This window comes from Nylanderia fulva, unplaced genomic scaffold (genome assembly GCF_048542155.1).
Source record: "Nylanderia fulva isolate GAGA-0341 unplaced genomic scaffold, ASM4854215v1 Scaffold338, whole genome shotgun sequence".
Taxonomy (NCBI): Eukaryota; Metazoa; Arthropoda; class Insecta; order Hymenoptera; family Formicidae; genus Nylanderia; species Nylanderia fulva.
In genome coordinates, this window is record NW_028190409.1 from 81,408 (window position 1) to 97,500 (window position 16,093).

The following is a 16,093-nucleotide window of genomic DNA, read 5'->3' on the forward strand; positions in this document are numbered from 1 at the left end:
AGGCCTTTAGGGTGAAAGAGTTTTTCAGTGTGCTGAGGTGCCACAAGTGCTTCGCATTTGGGCACATGATGCGGCAATGCACCGAAAAGGAAAGACTGTGCCAAAAATGTGGATGTGTAGGACACATGATGAGAGATTGTAAAAAGGAAAGTGTGTGTAGAAACTGTAAGCTGAAAGGGAGCAAATGTGATCACTCGGTTCTGTCCGAAGTGTGTCCGGAATACGTGAGAGCGTTAGAGAGAGAGAAAGCGAGAATAAATGACGAATGAATGGTGCGTGAATGTGGTGCAGTATAACTGCCAGAGAGCGTATGCGGTTATGTGTGATCTGGGTGAGATGATGCGCGAACGTCGAGTGAGTGTAGCACTGCTGCAAGAACCGTATGAAAGGCATGAACGTGTGGTGGGCTTGCCCATAGGTATGGATGTGATTGTGTGCGAAAGTGGGACGGTGAAAGCAGCAGTGGTGGTAAATGACTCTAGGTTAGACGTGATGTGCGTGAGAGAGTGTACGAATAAGCTTGGAGTGAGTGTGTGGTTGAAGGGGGACTTTGGCGAAATGTATGTGGTGTCCATGTATTGCCAGTATGGTAAGTGTATCGAGCCGTACTTGGCGTACATGGACAGAGTATGTGAGACGGCCGGGAGAAAGCGTCTGCTGATAGGTATGGATGCGAATGCCGTCTCTCCCTTGTGGTATAGCAAGGGTGGAGGCAGCAGAGAGAGTGAAGCGCGTGGTAGAGTGATTGAGGAATGGATGATTGCGAGCGGGATGAATGTTGTTGAATGAGCCAAGCGAGTTTTACTCGTTCAGCGGGCCGAATGGGGAGAGTGACATCGATGTCACTTTCGTGAACGGCGTGAATGGAGGGTGCCGGTATGAGTGGGAAGTAAAGCCCGACTGGGGAGTGAGTGACCATAACGTATTGTTAATACGGATGGTACACAGAGAGAATGTAGGTACGAATGAGGGCATGCGTAGATGGGTGTGCAAGGACGTAGACTGGGAAGGATATATGTGTGATATGCGAGAGAGTGCGTTAGAGGATGCAGCGAGCGCCATAGACGAAGCGGATGCGCAGAGCTGTGTAGAGCGAATGATGAAATGGATCCATAGTGCGAATGATCGATGGATGAAGAGGTGTAAACCTGTGTATGCTAGGAAGCTTGTGTGGTGGACGGATGAGCTTGAGAAACTGAAGAAGGCTGTAGGAAGGAGCAGACGTGCCTACCAGCGTGCGAGAAAGAGGAATGGAAGCAGAGTGGAAGAAAGAATGAATGAATATAAGTATGTTTTGCGGGAGTATAAGGAGGAAATGCGAAGAGTGAAAGAGGAGAATTGGAAGCGATTTGTGTGCGTGACTGGGAAGAGGGATCCATGGAGCGATGTATATAAGGTGTGCATGGGAAAGCGTGATAGGGTAAGATTAAGTGGCATAAAAGTGGGTGATAGAGTGACGAGTACATGGAAAGAAAGCGCGGATGAGCTAATGAAGAGATTCTTCCCGGCAGCAAGGACGAACGTGGCGATAGACGCCAGGGGAGACGTGAGGGAGGAAGAAAAGCAGTTTGAATGGAGCGAAGTGGATGTGGCAGTGAGATCGATGAAAGTGGGTAAGGCACCTGGTATGGATGGTGTGAGTGCTGAGATGTTGCGAGCGATTTGGCGTGCTGTCCCGGTATGGATGAAAAGAATGTATGATGTATGTCTGAATACAGCGTGTTTCCCCCCGGCGTGGAAGACTGCGCGGGTGGTAGTGTTATTGAAGTCCCCCGATAAACCTAGGTTGGACCCTGGGTCTTATAGGCCCATTTGACTGCTGTCCGTGCTGGGGAAAGTGTTGGAGCGAATGATGGTTGGAAGACTCGAGCGAACGATGTGTGGAAGAATGTGTGACGCCCAGTACGGATTCGTAAGGAATCGGTCGACCGAGGATGCATGGAATCGAGTGCATGACTGGGTGAATGGGTCGGAGAGAAAGTATGTGTTAGGAGTGTTCGTGGACTTCAAAGGAGCGTTTGATAACCTAGAGTGGGAATGTGTGATCGAGAAATTGCGTGAGGTTGAATGTGAAGAAATTGAATTATGGAAGAGCTATTTTAGCGGCAGGCGTGTATGCATGATGGGTGCGTGTGACACAGTGTGGAAAGACGTAAAGCGTGGCTGCCCGCAGGGCTCCATCTGTGATCCATTTATATAGAACCTAATGATGGATGAACTGTTGTGGCGGCTGCGTGAGAGTGAATGTAAAGTGGTTGCGTACGCGGATGACTTGTTGTTGGTCGTGGAAGGACAGAGCCGAGCGGAGTTGGAGAGAAAGGGTACTGAGTGGATGAGAATGGTGTACGAATTGGGAGTGAAAGTAGGTGTGAGTGTGTCTGAGAACAAGACTGTGATGATGTTGATGAAAGGTAGTATGGCTGGGACGAGGCCTCCCAATGTACGAGTGAATGATAGATGCGTGAGGTATGCGAGGAGCGTGAAATATCTGGGTGTTTGTGTGAGTAAAAGGATGAACTACAGGTTGCATCTGGAGTGTCTGAGAAAGAAATGTATGAATGTGGTGGGAAAATTAAGACGCGTGTTGAGAAGTGAGTGGGGTTTGCGAAAGAAAGCTGTGACTGTGTTGTATAAAGGTCTGTTCATGTCGTGTGTGATGTATGGAGCGAGTGTATGGTATGGAGTGATGAGATTTGAATATGCGAGGGAGCTCATAAATAGGTGCCAGCGAGTGGTGTTGAGTGCGTGTCAGAATGTATGTAGAACGGTCTCCACGGCGGCCATGCAAGTCCTTATGGGTGGCTTGCCGTGGGACCTGGAGTGCGTGAGAAGAGGAGTGTTGTATAAGGTGAGAAAGGGAATTAGTATGAGTGAGTATGATGTAGTGAATGATAGTGACTTGCGTGAGAGAGGTGTGGAAGGATGTATGGAATTGGTGAGTGAAAAGCTGTATGAGATGTGGCAGAATAGATGGAATAAGTGCGAGAAAGGAAGAGTGACGTATGAATTTATAAAGAATGTAAGGTTCGCGGGTGAGTGCCGAGAGTTCGAGCCTAGCTTGAGCCTGGGCTATATCCTGACAGGGCATGGAAGTTTGAATGAATTCCTGTATAAGCGTGGTCTGTCTGAGAGTGAGAGCTGTGCATGCGGAGCGGAGAGAGAGAATTAAAAGCATGTGTTGGTTGAGTGTCCAATGTATGGTGATGTGAGGAACCTGAGTGAGTGGGGTGTGATTGTGCGAGAGAATGGCAGTGTGGATGTGAGTCGCATGTTGGAATGTAAGGAAAGGTATGAAAGTGTTGGTGTGTATGCGAAGATTGTATTTCAGAGAAGGAGGGCGATGCTGAAAGGAGGATAAGAGAAGCCGATGTTCCCGAGGAACATAGGCCGACCACTGCCTGGGAGGTGTAGGCCTCCGAAAGCTGGGAGTGGTCTCGGCCACGAAGATCCAACCAGTGATCTTGACTGGTACCACGGGAGTCGGGTTGCCCAGGGGGATTCGTCCCTCGTCCCGGCAATTGAGGTCGGACTCGTGGGGGTAGTGGTTGAAGCCGCATGCTGGTTAGGGGCTCTCGGGCCTCGACGGGTGAGCAGCGTATCTGCTCGGGCACCAGTCCTGCACAGCTGGTAGAGCGTTGGACAGGCGCTCGCCCCAACCGGTGGGTTGCCGAAGAGTCCTACAAACTCGGAGGCGCTACTGGTAGTTCCTGGCCTGCTGGAACGAGCTGATTGGGCTTATCCCAATTCCGCACCCATGGGGGTCGTGTGATTAAGCTCTCTGAGCAGGTACTGTCACGTCCGGCCGTATAAATTTTTTCGTTTACTCCAAGTTCCTTAAACGCTATTTGAAAAGCGCGCCAAAGCCGGCCATGACGCTTAACTCCGCCTAGAAACTAAGCGTGGCGCTTCGTAGCGCCTGTAACGTCCAGACAAATTTTAAAATTTCAATCTTCTTCAATCATTAATTTTTTAACCTATTAATCATGACAATCTCTAACTTGCATGAAAGACCGGTATTAACAAATATTTAATCACAAATATAACCACTCGTAGGCTAAGACATGTCTTCTCACAAAAAACAATATAAAAACAACATCTATAATACTAACTAAATATGGTATAATATAATATAATATAAATATAATATATTTAGTTTAATAAGAAAAATCCTCATTGATTATTTGTGAGAAAACCTAAAATAAGGTTAAGAACATATATATGTATATACATACGGATATATATATATATATATATATATATGTGTCAAAGGGTTTGTTCCGAGACACTTCCCGACACTTATTGACATATTCCGAGATATTTGCAGGCTTCCGGACCTGACCTGAAGAATTATATGTCAAATGGCAGTTTCCGGGACAGTCCTGGAAGACTTATGTATATACATATAGGAATTGCATATTTAAACGTATATACAAGGGAAACAGATATATATATATATACATATGTCAATCGTATACTTTGACGACACTATATATATTCTCTGGCGATTTCAATGACTGTATAAGACATATAGTATTCTCTGGCAATTTCAATGACTGTATAAGACATATAGTATTTTCTGGCGATTTCAATGACAGTATAAGATATAATATTTGACATATAATACAATTATTTCCTTTTTTCTCTTTTTTTTCATTACAAATAATTTGAACGACTTAAATGAATAGTAATTACTTATTTTTGAATAAATTTCGATTAATTATACAGATTGACTATTACAATATAATATTCATTTTACTAATATTAAATAAGTATTATTCAATAGTATTAAATTTTAAATATGTACACGATATATATATATATATGTTTGGGAAAAAATTAAATTTCCGTGATCCCCGCGCGCCTTCGATATACGCTCCTGAGAGCTCTCTGTAATTGTGTACATCGACAGTTTGTTATTGCGTCCACAAGGGCGAAGCGCCGAATTAGGAGAGAGTTTCCGCGTCTTTAAAAAGGAGCGATGCGGCACGGAAGGCGAGTCTGGTACGACGAGCCGTCCGGTAAACCCGAGAAGAACATTTGTGATCCGAAGAATAAAAATTACGTATTCTTACTTAGAATAAAGAGACTAGTTCCTGCTATCTATCCTTGCCTATCGACGCAGTCCACAAGAGAGAACTAGGCGATAGTTCCGATAAAACCCAAAGGAGAAAATATACAAAACATGGTCCTTCGAGCCGGATCTGTGTCGAGAAATTAACAGATGGATTCAAACAAGATACACGTGCAAGCAGTGCAACTACTTCAAGTGAGCCATTCAACAATTGCGCTACATTCCGAGTAAAAATTTCCGTACGACAAGGAAGTATTTCGACTCACGTACATACGTTCTCCATTTCAACACCGTGTTTACCTTACAAGGTCGAGCTCTGCAAGACAATAGATCGAAATGGACAAGGCAATATTTGCGTTCGATACGAATTTACGTTATTTAACGAACTCAATAACGAATTTCCAAAAGCTTGGAGTTGATAATCAAACTCATGCCATCACTAAAGGACGATTTCAACTCTTGCAAAATTACTGGAATAAATGCCAGGAGAATGCCGCTATCATTGAGGCAGTAGCAACCGACGCAGACGCGGCACAGCTTCCCTTCTTCAAGAGCAAGCTGCTAGACAAGGCGGAGGTCTCGTACATGCAAGCCTACGACTTCTTTCAAGAAAAACTCGAGGCATTCAACGTCGCTTCAATTTCCATTCCTGTACCAACGGCGGCCGCAACGACGTCCATCAACGAGATCCGATTGCTGAAGATCAACTTGCCTTCTTTCTCCGGTAATGTAACCGAGTGGCTAACGTTTCGCGATTTGTTTCTTGCGCTCGTTAAAAATCGCCGTTCCATATCGCAAGTCGAGAAATTGCAATATTTATTATCCGCGGTTACTGGCGACGCTGCTAAGTTGATTTCCCATCTTTCTCTAACCGATAGTAATTTCGATGTTGCATGGAAGGAACTCACGAATCGTTACGAAAATCAACGCGTTATTATTGACGCATATTTCAAACGTTTATTTACCATTCCTAATGTTTCGTCTAACGATCTGTACGGGTTAAAACAATTACGCTCCAATTCATCGGAATCGATAAATGCTCTGCGTGCCTTGAAATGTTCTGTAGATGAATGGGATATGATTTTAGTCTACATTCTTGTACAAAAACTAGACAAATTGACGAGAAAAGATTGGGAAGTCAGCTTAGGTTCAGAGAGGAGATATCCTACGATGGAAAAACTATACGCGTTTCTAGATACACAAATTCGTTCGCTTGAGGCTGTATCCAAGGACGGAGATAACTCGAAGTCCGCCAACGGAAACTCATCCGAAAAGAGTTCCGGTGCTCGCTCGATTCCAAATGCGGCACGAAAAAATAATATAGTGCGTTCTCACCATACAAACACCGCGAGTACGTGCGCTCTTTGTTCCGAAACACATCGTTTAATGCATTGCGAGAAATTTCAAGCGTTAAGCATTTCGCATCGAGCCCCGTGGAGTTTGTGCGTCCACGATCCCAACCACAGTTGTAAGTTATCCGGTGGCCTCATGTCATGTCGGGCGGTGTTGATGGCGAACTGTAAGGCGGGGATTCGCTCGTCCCAGTCTTTGTGCCGCCGGCCTACGTACTGGCTGATCATTGTTTTAACCGTACGGTTCGCTCGCTCTACCGGATTGCATTGCGGAGTGTACACGGGGGATGTCCGATGTTGTATCCCGTAGGAAGCTAGCAAGGCCTTAATGCGTTGCGCGACGAACTGAGTCCCGTTATCGGACACCAGGGCGACCGGACACCCGTGCCGGTATATCAGGCGGTCGGTGAGTGCTCGGGCTACGGCTACGGCGGTGGCTTTTCTAAGCGGGACCATTTCGATCCACTTACTGAACCGGTCTTGTATGGTTAATAGCCAGGTATGGCCGCTAGTGGATCGAGGCAGGGGACCGATCAGGTCTACGGCGGCTTGTTCCCATGGTGCGCGGACAGAGGTGGCCATCATCCGACCAGCCGGTCGTTGTTGACTGGCCTTGTGCCGCGCACAATTAGCGGACGTACCGGGCAATTTCCCGAAACATGCCGGGCCAGTAATATAGCTGGGCCACCCGAGCCAATGTTTTGGAAATGCCTAGGTGCCCGGCGGCCGGGTCGTCGTGCATTCGCTGAAGCAGGGCGGGTCGTTGGTCTGTAGGCACGCACTGCTTCCATTGCTCTTCGGCTGGTGTTTCCCGGAAGTCCAGATCGTGGAGTATATGCCTGTACAATCGTTGATCCTGGATTTTATAGTCCGGGTGATCGGTCGGATGTCTCCGTACTTCGGCTAGTTTACGGTGGTACCACCGGCATTTCGGCCGGGTCACCGCCAAAGCTTCCGGGAGGCGGGAGAGGGCATCTGCCACCTGGTTAAGTGTCCCGCGCCGGTACTGGATGTCGAAATCATGTTGTTGTAATTCGAACATCCAGCGGGCTAGTCGTCCGGTAGGGGCCTCGATGTGTTGTAACCACTTTAAAGCTTGGTGGTCGGTCACGACGGTGAATCGGTAGCCCTCGAGGGTAATCCCGCATCCGGCGTATACCCCACACGACAGCCAAGCACTCTAGTTCGGTAGCGCTATAATTCTTCTCGGCTGCGTTGAGGGTCCGGCTGGCGTACGCGATAACCCGCTCTCCTTCGCCGAGGTGTTGGGTTAATACGGCCCCTAACCCGTGGGCGCTGGCGTCGGTTTGTAGTAGAAATGGTCGCGCAAAATCTGGACAGGCGAGGACAGGTGCGGTGGTTAAGGCCTGTTTTAGTTTCCGGAACGCGGTTTCTTCTTCTTTTGCCCAGGTCCAGCGCGCTCTCTTTTTAGTGAGTCGAGTGAGAGGGGCGGCGATAGTGGAGAAGTCAGCGATGAATCGGCGGTACCATGACGCTACCCCCCAGAAATTGCCGAACCCTGCGGAGGGTCGTGGGGGCAGGCCAATCGGTAATGGCTCGCACTTTTTCTGGGTCCGTTCGGATTCCGTGCCGATCGATAACGTGTCCGAGGTACCGAAGACTTGGCCGGCAGAAGTGACACTTTTCTGGGTTGAGGCGGAGTCGGGCGTCACGGAGGCGGCGAAAGACTTCGGCCAAGTGGCCTAGGTGCTCCTCGAAAGTACGGGACGCGACAACTATGTCGTCCAAGTAGACGAGGACGTGGGGTTCTAACTCGGGTCCTAGCACGGTGTCGAGCAGCCGTTGGAAGGTGGCCGGTGCTGAATGCAGTCCGAATGGCATGACGCGGAACTGCATCAGCCCTCTCCCTGGCACCGTGAAGGCGGTTGCGGGGCGGCTCTCCGGAGTTAGTGGCACTTAGGCCACTTGGCCGAAGTCTTTCGCCGCCTCCGTGACGCCCGACTCCGCGTCAAAAAATACTTAATGAAAAAATATTTTATTGTAGTGTTTTGGAAAGACCTTAAAGTCAGCTATAAAAGTATGCAAGAAAAAATATAGTGTTCTATTTAAGAAATTGAAGTTGACCGTCACGTAACCTTCAAATGGCTATTCAAGGTCAAATCAATGACACCATCTCATGTCCCCCTTGAAACTATACAACTTTTATCTGAAACATTTTTGTCTTAAACTTTTGAATTTTGAGAAATTTTAGTGCAAAGATTAAAATGGTTTACCCTGTATATAAATATATATATACATATATATATATATATATATATATATATATATATATACATATTTGTATGTATGTATGTATGTAGGTGTAATTTTATAAGAACATTCAAATAGACGTTTAAAATGCAATTTTTATTTTTATTTTTAATTTTTATTTTAATTTTTTTTTATTAAAATGCAATTCTCAATTTTTTTTATCTGAAAGATAATGCAATCCTTTGTTTATTTTTTCATGTATAATTGATAATTATTATTATAGTTTTTATAGTAGTTAGTGCCAGAGGCGGTCTATTCGTGTGCTGGTTTAAAAAATAATTCCAGAGGCGATCTATTCGTGTGCTGGTTGTTTTAAAACTGTAATTCCAGAGGCGATCTATTCGTGTGCTGGTTGTTTTAAAACTGTAATTCCAGAGGCGATCTATTCGTGTGCTGGTTGTTTTAAAACTGTAATTCCAGAGGCGATCTATTCGTGTGCTGGTTGTTTTAAAAAATAATTCCAGAGGCGATCTATTCGTGTGCTGGTTGTTTTAAAAAATAATTCCAGAGGCGATCTATTCGTGTGCTGGTTGTTTTAAAAAATAATTCCACAGGCGATCTATTCGTTTGCTGATAACTGTACAAAATATTTTACCCCAGATGCAGTTTGCATGTGCGCAAAATTCTCAGAAGCGATATTGCAATGTTGAAACTTTATAACTTATCATGTGATAGTGACTTTCACGTAATCTTTATGACTGTGCAAGGTTAACACTAATGGTACTATTTTATAGTTCCTTTGAAACCGTATAACTTTTGTTGTTTTATTATAAAATGCATTGAAACAAAGAGATATTAGGGGTAGTAAAAATGGGACACCTTGTATAAATACACACACACATACATATGTGTATATGTATGTGTAACAACCTGTGTATATATAATTTTTATATAATTATAAATTATATAAAATGGGACACCCTGTATATGTATGTGTGTGTCGATTGACAACTTTTTTATTGCGACATCTGTAGAGTTTTGTCGATAATTATATTTAAAAAATCTTCATTATCGACCCTATCGGAGTTCGCCCGTGCATTAGGATCCCCTTAACCGTCGTCCCGAATCGCACCTTTGATGCCATCAAGGGGATGCGTAAGAACGGCGGTTACCAGCGCCTCGTCGCGGCGGCACTGGAGGATCTGGCAGCCGCATCATCGAGCGAGAGCTGGTTTCTCTCGGCCGGTGGCTCCAGTCCTCCCGTCTCCCCTCGACCCATCGCCATCTCTCCCCATGGGTCGCCTGGCTCGCCTCCGCTTTCTCCATCTTCTCCCGGCTGGGGTGATGCGTACGGCAGTTTTGCCAGTGCTATACGCGCGCTCATCCCGGTTGTGGAGGCCATCCAGAGATGGAAGTCCCATATCCTGATCCAGATCGGATCAGGAATTCTGGATGGCCAGCGGAGGACCTGGGCCCGTGGGTATTGAGTGTGTTCCCTCCGACGCTTCCTCGTGTGCGACCGCCCGTACGAAACCGTGTCGTCAATCCGGATAGAAAAGCGTGCCGCCGAGCGGAGTATGCGCGCGTCCAGCGCCTCTTCCGTTCGAGCATGTCGCGCGCGGCCAAGGAGATTCTGGATGGTGCCACTGAAGCGGACGTGGTTCCCGGTGTGCGGCAGATGGCCGCGCACTGGGGCCCGTTCGTAGCGCAGGAGTCCGCTCCTGTCGCACCGGCTCCGCGTCTTCCACCGAAAGCGGAGCTTAGTGGCACCTGGTCTCCAATCTCCTGTGAGGAGGCGGCAGCCATCAACCTGCCTCTCAACTCGGCCCCCGGATTAGACGGCATCGGCGTACGGATATGGAGAGCGGTACCAGCTTCCATCAAAACTCTCCTCTTCAACATCGTGCTGCAATACGGAGGTTTCCCAGCATCGATGCTGGTGAGTCGGACGGTTTTCATCCCGAAGAGGGGGGAGTGCTCCCTGCCGGGGGATTTTTGTTCGATCTCCATCACCTCCGTGGTCGTGAGGCACTTACATAAGATCTTTGCCCAAAGGCTTCGCGAGTCCAAGTTAGTCCATCTAAGGCAGCGGTGCTTTGATGACGGGTGCGGCGACAATGTAGCCGTCCTGGCGTCCCTCTTAATGGATGCCAGGTCCCGTCGTCGCGAGATGCACGTTGCCTCGCTAGACTTCGCGAAGACCTTCGACAGCGTCAGCCATGGTGCTATCACCAACGCCTTGGCTGGCCTGGGCGTGCCTCACGGCCTAATAGACTATATCGCGCATAGTTATGCGCGCAGCGGCACAATATTTGAAGTGCGCGGTGACAGGTCAGAGCTCTCTGGTATTGGCAGAAGCGTCAGGCAGGGGGATCCTTTATCACCAGTGCTGTTTTGCCTGGTGGTAGATGTGATCATGAGATCCATACCTGCCGACGTCGGTTACCAAATGGGAGAACATCGCATAAACAGCTTAGCCTATACTGACGATGTTCTCTTCTTTGCTGCCACCAAGTGGGGTCTCCAGACCAGCATCAGGGTGGTGGAGGACACAGCGAGGGAGACGGAGCTGCTTCTTTTTCAAGCCAAGAAGTGCTCTGTTCTTTCTCTCGTTCCTTCTGGCCGGGAAAAGAAAATTAAAATCCTGACGGCCCCGGAATTCCGCCTGCGGGATGGGACATTCCTCCCGCAGCTGGATACGACTGCCGAATGGCGGTACCTCGGGGTCGATTTCCGGCCGGCAGGACCGAAGAAAGTCGGCTCGGATATATCCATATATCTGAGCCGGCTGAGCAGAGCACCTCTGAAGCCCCAGCAGCGGCTAAAGATCGTCCGCTGCTTTCTTCTTCCTCGCCTCTACTACTTGCTGGTCCTGGGTAGGGCCACACTTGGAAAATTGAGAGCTCTCGACGTAACAACCCGCGCAGCGGTTCGCAGATGGCTTCGTCTTCCGCACAATGTTCCGACGGCCTTTTTCCACTCACCAGTTTCGAGTGGCGGTCTCGGCATTCTCGCTCTTGCCACCACGGTTCCAGGTTTGCTGCTTAGTCGTCTGCGCAGCCTGGAATCCTCGACAGCCCCGCAGGTTGGGGCCATCGCCCACTACACCTGGGCGGAGCGCCGGGGGAATAGGCCCAGCGGGCCCTGACCCGCGATGGGGTGTGCTTGGCCTCCAAACACCGGCGGGACGTGTGGTGGTCCCGTCGACTGCATCAGTCAGTCGACGGATACGAATTGCGGGAGTGTCCGGGGTCCAACCTGTCCTCCTGGTGGGTGGATCACGGTAGCCACGCCATTCCCGGTCGTGATTATGTCCAGTACGTGCATGTTCTCGCCAATACCCTCCCGACGCGTATACGTACGTCTAGGGGGGTGAGGCGGGAGCAGTACGCCACCGGATGTCGTGCAGGCTGTAATTCAACAGAGACAGCCGCGCACGTCATCCAGGGGTGTTTCCGCACCCATGGTGGCCGCGTCCTCAGGCACAACGCAGTGTGCAGAGTCCTAGCGTCAAAACTGAGGAACGTGGGCTGGACCGTACGAGAAGAACCGTCGTACGTCACGACCGAGGGCAAACGCAAGCCTGACTTGCTTTGCCTGCGTGGCCCCAAGGCCGTTGTTGTGGACGCACAGGTCGTCAGCGGAGCGACTCCCTTATCGGACGCCCACGAGCGGAAGGTTCGCTATTACGCGGACAATGTTTCGCTCGGGGAGGCGATCTCGAGGGAGACCGGCGTACAACAGCCGGACATCGAGTTCTCCTCTTGCACCATCTCATAGAGGGGGATTTGGTGTGTCAAGTCCGCTGACTGGCTGTTGGGCATGGAGTTAACGAAGGGGTTATTGCGAGGAATCACAACCAGGGTGTTACGGGGCAGCCATACAAACTGGAACCGGTGGAACCAAATGACAGCTCTGGTTCCCACCGGGTCCGTGCAGCGGGATCGAGAGGGAATCGGGTGAGGGACCGGCGATTAATGTTTTATGTTCCCCGGGAAACCCGCCCCCCCATTGTTTGTCCGTGTCCGTCCTGTTGTCCTGGAGTCCTCTCGTTTGATGGACGCCTGTAAGACCCCCTTACTGTTTGTCTTCGTCCTCCTTTGAGGCTTTGGCCATACCCCTCCCTTTCTGTTGGCGGGCAACGCATCAAAAAAAAAAAAAAAAAAAAAAGCCAAATGCCTAGTCATCTAATTAGTGACGCGCATGAATAGATTAACGAGATTCCCACTGTCCCTATCTACTGGCGAGGTGGCCATGTCTCTTGTCTCGGCTGCAATGTTGCACCGGGGGCGGGGTGGGCATATGAGCTCCTCCTTGTATCGAGGGAAGGCGCCGCTTTTGCGGGAGCCCAAGTGTTTAATCCATCGTACAAAGCACAGGGATAACTAACTGGTGCCGGCGTCGGCAATTCGCCGGGCTAAGCGGCAAGATGCGCACAAAGTGGCGATGAGGATATGCTGCAACCAATGCTGCAGCTGGAGAAGAGTTGGCAACTGTGTCCAAAAGGACCGTAGTTAAACACAGACCAGAAACTCGTAGGAAGGGTGAATACCGAAATCCTGATGGCATGGCTTGCTTGCCGGCTTCGGAGAGGTATACCCCTCTGAACCTGAATGCTCCTAGGCACGAGCTCCTGACTGGCTAAGCGGAAACGTATGTTTTAAAAGGGCTGACGTGTCCCACTGTGGGTCCCGAAAGGGACGAGGTATCCACAGTCGGTGACTGCGAGGCTCATCCTTGGCCGGTCTCGAGTTCGACGGAGCATTCAAAGAGCATTGAGCTCGCCACCGTGGTAATACCTCCTGCAGTGGTGAGCAAAGTGCTGAAAGGCCAAGGCGCGTGGTGTTCACGTAACACCGCGCGTCTGGCCTTTTTTTATGAGAAAATTTTAGTCATTTTCTTTTATTTTGCTTTTGCCGCTCTTCTCCAAGAGAAATTTTAATTTCTATTTACTATGACGACCAACGTGCATTAACTCAGCACCTACCACCTATTAGCGAGCACGTATACTCAGACGCCACGAATATGCCACGACCATCCTGGCATATGTCGCTGTGCGCTAAGCGTAACGCTGACCCTGCGACACCGGGCTAAGCAAAACGCTAACCCCGCGACAGCAGGCGAAGCAAAACGCTAACCCCGCGACACTGTATCTTGCTGTGAGGTTCGACGTCTCGCTGACTCCCGGCGCAAGGTCCGAGTCGGCTGGTCTTCGTTGCCTGGACAAGGCGATACCGCCTTCGGACTTTGTCCGAATTCAGAAAGCAACACGCCGCCGTCGGACTTTGTCCGATTCTTAAAAGCAACACGCCGCGATCGGGCTTTGTTGCTTTTTCAAAAGCAACACTGCCGCGATCGGGCTTTGTTGCCTCTTCAAAGGCAACACGCCGTGATCAAACTTAATGCGGATTGCGAAAGCAACACGCCGCGGTCTGGCTTTGTCCAGGCTTCGAAGGCAACACGCCGCGGTCGGACTTGGTCCAAATTTAAAAGCAACACGCCGCGGTCGGACTTTGTTCAATTTTAAAAACAACACGCCGCGTTCGGACTTTGTCCGATTTAAAAGCAACACGCCGCGTTGACACTTGGGCTCTGCGCGGAACGGCGCAGGCCGATTTAAATGTGCGTTTCGCGGGGCGCTGTGCGAGCAGCGCTTCGCGGGACATTATGCGGTAAGCAGAACGCCGCCTGGAGCTCCTATGCCTGCCCTGTTTCTCGGGACAACACGCCGCGAGGAGACTTGTCTTCTCAAAGCAACACGCCGGAGTAAATATCATCATAGCTCCTGAGTCAGGGGTGTAGTCACTTTGTGGCGCTCCCTCCTCCGAATTAACCATGCCACCCATGAGGACGCCCGGGTGTCACTGCTTTGTTGATCTTGCATCGCGCAGGAGATGCTGGGCAGGTAAGTCCGGGGTCTGGGGTGGCTTATAGTTGGGTCGTTGATGCGATGCAGACCTCTCGTTAGGTCCTTCAGCCTCTCACGTGCTCCTTGAATTCGGCAGGGAGAGAGTGCTGCGGGCGCAAGATGCGTAACGTATAGCCTCCCTTGTGTCTTGTCAATGCCTACCTCCTCGTGGTCTCGCTGGTAATGTTGTGCTTCTAGCACAACGGCTAAGTGGTGTTGGCGCCGCATGCACACTCGGCAGCCGAACATCAGGCAATGCCATAACCGCAATATGAGAGTGCATGTGGGAAGAAATAAATGCGAACCCACAGATCAACCAACCAGCATAACATCAAGAGCTGAGCCGCCGTTGGACGTGGGGTGTGTCATAGCGGAACCCCGAAGCCAGGGTGGGAGACAGCGTGCCGAGGGCTGCATGGTCGTGGGGGTGGTACACGGCCGTAAACGATTCCTGTGGGGCACCTGGCGCAATCCTGCGGTAATTAAGTCGCCTTACTCGGGTACTGGGGGCTCTGCCTAAGCGAACCTTGCGACTCGCCAGAATCGTGGGATTTATTATGGAGAAAAATTCAACAAATACACTAAAACCGAGATACATGACGACGACAATGGCACACAAAACGGATAAAGAGAAGGATAAGGAACAGAACCTTTTTGAGAGAAGGGAGTCCATCCCCAGATCGCCTCCATCTGCCAAAATGGTGGTGGCTGGAGGAGCGGGCAGGCCTTGCTCGGCTCCGCTTGAGCAGGGTGTGGAGGCGTACGACTCCCCAGCTGAGAGGAGGACGGCAAGGCCACATGGCACAAAGATCTTTAGAGAGGCCGACGATGTATTCGTTTTTCCTGGCCTCAGTGCGCCAAGGGCCGCAGAAGGAAAAGGTGCAAAGGATGTTAACAAGGAGTTCTTAGCTCCTGGAGACGCGGATGTGTGTGGGTAACGAGCCCTGTGAGGAACGAGAGTTCCTACTTGCATTCCGGAGCCGGACGTGGACTCATTGATAGAGCTCGACAGTTTTGGAGCAATATCGGCTTTGGAAATCAAACATAGATTAATGAGGACTAAAAAGTCCACCGCGCCGGGCCCGGATGGCCTGAATAAAGCCGCGTTTCTCGGTGCGCACAAGAGCGATGTGTTGGCTGGGCTGTTTAATCTAATTATGGCCTCGGGGATCATACCCGCTGCTTGGAAGAAAAACAAAACCACCTTGATCTCCAAAAAGGGTAAAGACGGGAGTAAGGTCACTAATTACCGACCTATTACTATTGGCTCGTTGCTTGGCCGGGTGTTTTGGGGCATTATGGATGAGCGTCTCCGATCGACTGTCCAAATCAGCTCGAGACAGAAGGAGTTTGTAGCGGAGGCGGGATGCTTCGCGAATGTGCAGATTTTGCACGAGCTAACCTGTCATATGAAGGAGAATCGGGGCGGGGTTGGTATTCAGTTGGACGTCGCCAAGGCGTTCGACACCATCCCGCACAAGGCGATACCTGCGGCCCTAAGGCGGAAAGAAATTCCGCAGCCAATTGTGAACCTTATAAGGGATTCATATG

The 16,093-nt window shown here is 49.7% G+C and overlaps 1 protein-coding gene across 1 annotated transcript; it reads left to right on the plus strand.

Moving 5' to 3' along the window:
* The first annotated feature begins 5,221 nt into the window (after positions 1 to 5,221).
* Positions 5,222 to 6,288, plus strand: LOC146722283 (uncharacterized). Its single transcript, XM_085485061.1, has 3 exons — positions 5,222 to 5,266; positions 5,480 to 6,069; positions 6,183 to 6,288. Exons 1-3 carry the CDS (start codon positions 5,222 to 5,224, stop codon positions 6,286 to 6,288), a joined length of 741 nt encoding a protein of 246 aa, XP_085341187.1.
* The last annotated feature ends 9,805 nt before the right edge of the window (positions 6,289 to 16,093 follow it).